We start from the raw sequence: 7699 nt of genomic DNA on the forward strand, positions 1-7699 counted from the left end.
AAAACACAAATTCTTTTTTTTTTTTTTTTTTTTTTTTTGTTGGTACAGAAGTGACGGCGCCGTCTCACTGGTCCCCGTCACCATCAAAATAAAAAAAGTGGTTCAAATTTCGAATAAGAGAGTGACGCGTCGGCACACGCTTTCGGCATTGGCTGTCTATGTTTGAATCTACTGTACCGTTCCGTAACGGAATTGTTAAAGTCTTCTCAACTCTGGAAAATTAAAATATTTTGAAAATTCATTCACCGTTTTCCATTTTAATTTTATTAAAAAAGAAAAAGTACAAAATACCACCGACCAAACGTCGCTCTCCTTCGTTTCCTAATTCCAATCAACAAGAAGAAAGAAGGAGGCGGTGTTTTCGTTTCGATTGAATTTGCCTAAAATTAGTATTTTATTTCTTTTTTAGCTTCTTTTTTTTTTTTTTTAAATTATTAAATAATATTGTCCTTTTTCATTTTTTATAAAGTATAATAATTTAAATATTATTTTTATAAAGCAACAATAATAATAAAAAATTAAAAAAAAAAAAAAAAAACTGCAAGATAGAATCTCAAGCAGCAGAGCAGAGGTGAAGCAGACACAACAGAAATCAGATGATGGGCTCGATCTGTTTGCCAAATCATGGTGAAGCCCTCGCCAGGACTTCTGGTTCTGCCAACTCGCCTATTCTTCTTCTTCGTAATCATCATCGTTCATTACCTTCTTCTTTTCTCTTCCCCTGCCTTCATTCTCACCCGAGACCTTTGCCTATCCCGCCTTCCCTATCCACACGACACCGTCTCACTTCCTCACGCGGCTTTTCCGGGAATCGCCCTTCCGCCGTCGTTGCTTCCTCCGGTTCTCACGTCGTCAACTCCGTGCCGGTATGTCTCGCGGCTTTGCTTTGCTTCTGTTAGTTATTTTTGCCGGGAATGCTTTGAAGTTTGAAACGTTTTCCAGGATTAATTAATTAATCATTTGTTTTTAAATCTTGGTGTCTAGCTTTTGCTTAAACACAAACACACAAACACTTATATAATTAGAATTTATAAAGATTGTGTTTAATGAATGGAAGCGAAAGAGCAAGAAAGCTATTTTTGATAACCTAGTCTTGACTAGAGATAATTGATGAATATTGAAGCAGGTAATGTCCAGAATTTATATTCTCTTTGAATTTTCACTCCTCACTGAATTGTTTATTATTAGTAAATTGTAAAATTTTCTTTGACCACTGTGTTTCTAATTTGGCTTTGTTGATTTTTTTTTTCTTTTTGCTTTTTTTTTTTTTTAAGCCAAGGAATGGAACGTACACAGTTGGTGATTTTATGACAAAGAAAGACAATTTACATGTTGTTAAACCATCAACAACTGTTGATGAAGGTATGAGAAATTTCTTATAGTTATATTTTGCTAAAATTGTCTTGCATTTTGAATGGTGTTTGGATCTCACCAGCTTTATTTGTGGTTACAGCCCTGCAGGCACTTGTTGAGAAGAGAATAACAGGTTTCCCTGTGATTGATGATGACTGGAAATTGGTAATTCTGTTTTTTGATTTTGAATGATGTATGACGGAGTAGTCATATTTCTATGTCCGGTATAATTTGTAGAATCTTTGTTATATGATGCTATTTTATATTCCTTTTTCTTGAATTAGTGAGTGAATATTTTTAGTTGATTACATTTTCTCAATGCTGCGAAATATACTAGGGAGAGTTGATTTGTAGCCTTGGTTATCCATTTGTTTCTATATCCAAATCTTAGTTGACCCCATTTATGGTTATTTCTTAGTCTGATGTTTGAAGGCTGAATGTGTGTTCCAGTTATTGACATGATCGGTGAATGTGTTGAAACGTTATTACGTTGTTGTTGGCTTGATACACATTTTTAGCTATTTCTTGACAATTTAAGCTTTCATTTTCAATAGCAATAACCCTAAAGTTCATAAGTGGTTCAAGTACAATATCATCTAGTTAAGTTTGCTTGAAAGAGAAGTATAGAAAAAGGAATAAACATGCTAGCATGGGTTATTTCTTATTCTGCATGTTTGAAGGCTATATTTGTGTTCCAATTATTGATATGATTGTGGTCCATGAGTTGAAATGTTACTATGTTGTTGGCTTGATATACATTGCTTAGCTATTTTTTTTGACAACTTAAGCTTTTGTTTCTGATGGCAACTGAATAACCCTAAAGTCCATAAGAGGGTCCAGTACAATATCCTTTAGTTAAGTTTGCTCGGAAGAGATAGTGCTAGAAAACCAAAGAAATATGCTAGCAACTTTCTTCTTTAATTATATTTTTAGAACCTACAAAGTTTCATAAACAGGGTTGGTTAATTTTACTATCGTGTTGAAATCCAATTTTAGGACACAATCTAAATAAGAGGGTCTTCAAAAATTTTACATAAACCATGGTTGGAGACAGCAATAAACATAAATAGAGTAGAACAATAATCTGTGCTTTCTTAAAGAAAGAAAATGTAATCTTAAACCTATAATATATCCCTGTATCAAGTCATGTTTCCTTATGTTTGGCCTCATATTGTTTTCAATTATTCCCTGTACTTGTACTTCTATTTTGACTCTGTGTGACGTGGCTGCTAAAGGCTTTATGATGTGGACAATATGTATAAGGATTTTATGACATAATTATGGTCTATCGAGGTTTTAAGTGATTTAGGAATTTATTTTGTGGGATAGTATTGTGTTTTGATTTATAGTTGTTAAAAGTTTAGATAGAGTTCTTGTAACTCTAGACAAGTATATTGATTGTCAATTGAATATTGAACACTATTATTTTCTCCCTTTTGTTTTTCTCTCATGTTTTTTTCTATTTCCCTCTCTTTTTCTTGGTCCTATATCGCTTTATCTTGGAATTTGTATTGCTTTCGATACTAGTCTTTGAAGTTATTTTGCTGCTGCAGGTTGGTGTTGTTTCAGATTATGACTTGTTAGCACTAGATTCCATATCAGGTAATATAAAAATTATGAAGCCAGGTTTGATCTTTTCTGTCATTTTTGTTTTGCTTTATGTCCTTGCTTGGATTTGTATCAAGATGATATTTACTAGTTTGACATATCATAAAAGATAAAGCATTCTGGGTTAGACGTAACGTAAGATCTAAGTACAACTTATAAGCTCTCTCTTGGAGGGTATTATACAATTTTTCAGAGAACATTGGGCAAAGGTACCTTGGAATTTGATGTTGAAAAGTAGGTTCATAGCCATATTAACATATTTGAATGTCTAATGCTTTTACCCCAAAATACAAATCTAGAGTGATTACAAACGAAAATGTGGAAGAGATATGGTAAGATATTCAATTGCACGAAAAATAACTGGATATAAGAATTTAATTGTCTGATGTAAAAAACTATTTTGACTGTACTTACCCTTTTATTTAAACTTTATTTTGGTCCTTATGGGATGGTTATTTTCTTCTGCCTGTCCTTTGAGTCATTGTAAACCTCAACATTTGAGAAGTAAATAAAGAGGTAAAAATAATAAGTAGAAGGATAAGTGTTTGAGTAATGTCTTGTAGGATGATTATGTCTTCTAAGTCTTGGATTTGAGGGAAGCAAGTCTATATATCACTTTATTTTGAAAGCAAGTGAGAAAGGCAGAGAAATTTATCAACTTATCATCTAACTCGGTAAATTCATTGGTTGGCAATTGCATAAGAATTTACTAAAATTATAAGTCCGTAATAAGAATTATGTAGTATTTAGTTAGAAAGCTTGCCTGAATAACTTTTGATGTATTCATCTACATGAGGGTTCTGCTCAGTGTATGCTATTGCTTCATGTTATTTAAACGGAATTGGAAACTTACATTGGTACATTTTTGCATTATTACTTTCAACAATATCCTCATTATGATTATTACATTTTGATATTAGGTGGCAGTCAAAATGACACAAACTTGTTTCCCAATGTTGATAGTTCATGGAAAGTAAGTAAAAAATGTTCTTTTCAACTTCTGGTTGTTGTGGTTATAAGTTGTTGACTTTGCTGCATTGCTTATCTTGTACCAGATATTGAAAATTGTTAGAACTTTACAAGGTCAATGTTGTTGCTTCTGATGAAATTAATGAATTTTCTGTATGCAAAACAGTTAGGACACGTAAAGTCTGTATCAGGTGTAATATACCCACACCCCTCACTGAGTAGCAGACTTAGCTCTAGTGAAAACTCACACCTGTAAACATGATGACAGTCTCTTGCAAGGCGGGCTGTGTTAAACATCTTTTCTGGAGTACAAGGCTTCTAGTGATCTTGGTGTTGGCTTGGCACATACATACGATAGATAATGCACAGTTAACGTACTGAATAGTAGTTATTACAAATTACTAGGTAGATTGTATTGCAGTTTGGCAAAGCAAGGTGTCACTAGCAATTACTTAATAGTCAAAATCTCTTTTATATTTTAGTAAAAATTCTGTCAGCAACTTTTGCAGCTGCATCAATAGCGTTTGGGTTTTGATGTCCTTGAGCATAGTAATTTATGGCCTTTTTAATATGGTTAATAATTTTGAATGTGTTTGGCAGACATTCAATGAGATACAAAAACTGCTGAGCAAGACCAATGGTAAAGTTGTTGGTGACTTGATGACAACTGCTCCACTTGTTGTTCGTGAAACAACCAATTTAGAAGATGCTGCTAGGTAACGTATTTGTTGACTTTTTCCCATATGTCTGTCTAGTTGTTCAAGAAATGTCAAAGTTTTCCTACAATTATAGAATTGGTTTTTTTTTTTTTTTTTTTTTTTTTTTTTTTTTTTTTAATTTGTTTATTTGTTTCATTTAAGGAAAGATTTTGATCACCACAGCTTTAAGTCTCATAAGAATATCGACCACCCATAAGCTTATCAGTGATGCCACCACATCTACTCCATAATTTTGCATCATCACATTTCACATTTCTTTTCATATTTAACAAGCAATGTTTGCATCTTGACCCTACTGCATTAATAGCATCTCTGATGAATCCTCCACCCCTTAAGGGACACACTTTCTCCCATTCCAAATCCAAGCCATTCTGGCATTTTTTGTTCGTTCTAGTTGTCTTATTGTGGAAGTGCCATTTCAACTGAATGAGTGTCATTGGTGGAAAACAGTTGTGTGGATATAAAAGATGCATAGTGGAGAAGGAGTTGGGTCAGGCAGGGGTTTTGATTTGCATGCAAATTTTCTTTTTCAGAAGTGATTTTTATTTAGGTAGGGTACAAAAGAGCATATAAGGAGTGAGAGGGTATTATTGGGAGTGAAGCTTGAAAACGACAGTCAGATATTTTCCATCCAGATAGAACTAATAAGTTTTTAACTTTTTTTTTTTTTTTTTTTTTCCAAATTCAAAAATCTTAAAAAATCATTCTGTTAAAAGTTGTAACAAGCTCTTTTGCAAAAAGCATCTGCTTAGAATTAAATCTATCAGCGGCATTATGCATTTGTTATATTGTTCTAGATTCAGCCTGATGCACTTATATTATGGTATAATTTTTGCTTAATAAACTATAATAGTTGTTTAAAATGATTCTATATTTTTTCAGGTTATTGCTTGAAACAAAATATCGGCGACTGCCAGTTGTAGATGGTGATGGCAAGCTGGTAAGTTTGTTCCAATGAATTTTAATTTCAACTCTGATTTATTGGATATTCAACTTCAGCAATCTGATTGTTTTCTGTTTTCATGTTAAAAGGTTGGTATCATTACAAGGGGTAATGTTGTTAGAGCTGCCCTGCAAATAAAACGTGCTAACGAGAAATCAGGATAGTCAAGGTGAATGTGTTAGAGCTGCTATATCTGTAACGAACTAGTTAAAAGTACATAGCTTTGTGGACGCATCTATGTTGCAATTCTTTCTGCAATACACGGGTAGCACAATGTTTGCATGTTATTATTTAGGCGGACTATTGAATTCGAAAGGATTCTTTGAAGAAGAAATCAACTTATCCTGCCCATGGAGTCTTCATGCCTCATCGTTTGTTTCTAAATAGAAAAAACTTGCATTTGCAATTATAAATTTCATATTTCTTTAGGCTTGTATATGTACTTGATCAAGGTGTGTTAAGATTCACACTTGAACTAGAACAGTCCTGTGTCAGATTTTTGTAATATGTAAACTGCATTTCTCTGTCAGCTATGTGTAATAGTTGCACAATTATGACTGCGGAATAGTGAATATTGCTCTTAATCAATTAGCAAATTTTATTTATAGATTTGAGTTGAGGATGTCTCTCTGTTTCTTCGTACCGAGCTTATAGGGCATATAAATTATCTGGCTGCATTGTGCTAAACTTAATGACGTGAAATATTGGATAAGGATGAAACCATGATGATGAGCATATCTTGGTGGAAGAATGAAAGTGCTTAGAAATGGACCTGTTAAACTTTCCTAGCCACGCGTTCAATAGCCTGGGATTTCTCTGCAAAAGCAAAGGTCAGAACAGGGGGTTGATGGAGAAGTTGAAGTGACCTAATCCGGCATACCTAGGGTGCTAGATTCCCATGTAAAGAGGGGGTTAGGTCGGCTGCCAATTGCTGACGGTGGACCTGACAGGGAATCTATCAAGAGACAAGAGGTACACGTAACACATGGACCTTCTTTTAGATATGAAAAAAGTTTATAATTTGATCAGTTTCTGCGATATGAACTGTTTTGGATCTTGAATATCTTTGATGTTTATATAAAGCTTGTGAGAGAATGCTGTGTTAGTGCCTCAAGGGCCCTATGAAACATGTCGACCAAACTTGCTCTGTTCCTGTTTTATTTTTCCCGGCGCTTTTGTCAATTTCAGGCTCGATATTATTAAAAGACGATGTACAAGTTGGTGGGGGCTCACTTGTTTGCCAGCAAGCTAATTAATTCGACCATATATTTGTGAATAAGGAAATTTTGCATTATAATTGATTATGAAATTCTTTTGAGCATCTCAAAAGAAGGGGGAAAAAAAGAAAAAAAGAAAAAGAAAAAGAAAAAGGTACTGAACTTTCTTCATCTGGTAGTCTGAAGATATATGTCTAGTCTACCAAAATATGTGCATGGTGGCAGATTTATTATTTATACACAATATGCCTTGTTTTTCCAGGACCTATCTATCCTATTTAAATAGGGATTAGGTGATGCAACTTCTCTTGGCACGTTTATAAATTATTTGAAATGAAAAATCTAGTTGGAAAAGTGGTAATCTTTTAACATTTTTTGCATCACCATCATATAATTCAAGAGATAATTATTTTTTAGAATTCCTTTCTGTTGCGTGTAATTGGAGCCTTATATTTTTTTGTTGACAATTACATGTAATCCAATGAAATCATAGACAAATTTTGTCCATGAGAAATAACAATATGAATATGAACATAAGAATTCTCTTATTATGATTGTTTTGTTGAAAATTATTAGGATTTCTTCTATCAACTTTTAAATTATTTTAAAAATCAATATTTAAAAATGCATGTAGGATTTAAATGAGTTTATGTAAAGTTCATTTTGCCTTCTTAAAATTTTAATATGCTATTTGACTCATATAGTCTAAGATTGCATTTTTAAATATTAGCTTTCAATCAATCGATGTGTTAACAATGAAGGTCATGATGACAAAACCATCTTGATAGGAGAATAACTATTATACATATATTAGTCATTTTCGCATGATCAATCGATGTGTTAACAATGAAGGTCATGATGACAAAACCATCTTGATCGGAGAATAACTA

At 33.1% G+C, this 7699-nt stretch overlaps 1 protein-coding gene across 1 annotated transcript; it reads left to right on the top strand.

The window, feature by feature from the left end:
* The first annotated feature begins 483 nt into the window (after positions 1-483).
* Positions 484-6197, top strand: LOC107427043 (CBS domain-containing protein CBSX1, chloroplastic). Its single transcript, XM_048480941.2, has 8 exons — positions 484-866; positions 1275-1362; positions 1454-1518; positions 2907-2955; positions 3882-3934; positions 4531-4646; positions 5532-5589; positions 5682-6197. The coding sequence occupies exons 1-8, from the start codon at positions 597-599 to the stop codon at positions 5754-5756; spliced, it is 774 nt and encodes a 257-aa protein (XP_048336898.2). The 5' UTR covers positions 484-596; the 3' UTR covers positions 5757-6197.
* The last annotated feature ends 1502 nt before the right edge of the window (positions 6198-7699 follow it).

This window comes from Ziziphus jujuba, chromosome 9, assembly GCF_031755915.1.
Source record: "Ziziphus jujuba cultivar Dongzao chromosome 9, ASM3175591v1".
NCBI classification, from domain to species: Eukaryota; Viridiplantae; Streptophyta; class Magnoliopsida; order Rosales; family Rhamnaceae; genus Ziziphus; species Ziziphus jujuba.

Bases quoted from the DNA above. Each gene is read 5' to 3' on its own strand.
- LOC107427043 (XM_048480941.2), top strand. From the start codon at position 597: ATGATGGGCTCGATCTGTTTGCCAAATCATGGTGAAGCCCTCGCCAGG. The intron at 2,956-3,881 runs GTAATATAAAAA...TTTTGATATTAG, and splicing joins AGCACTAGATTCCATATCAG to GTGGCAGTCAAAATGACACA. The intron at 4,647-5,531 runs GTAACGTATTTG...ATATTTTTTCAG, and splicing joins AATTTAGAAGATGCTGCTAG to GTTATTGCTTGAAACAAAAT.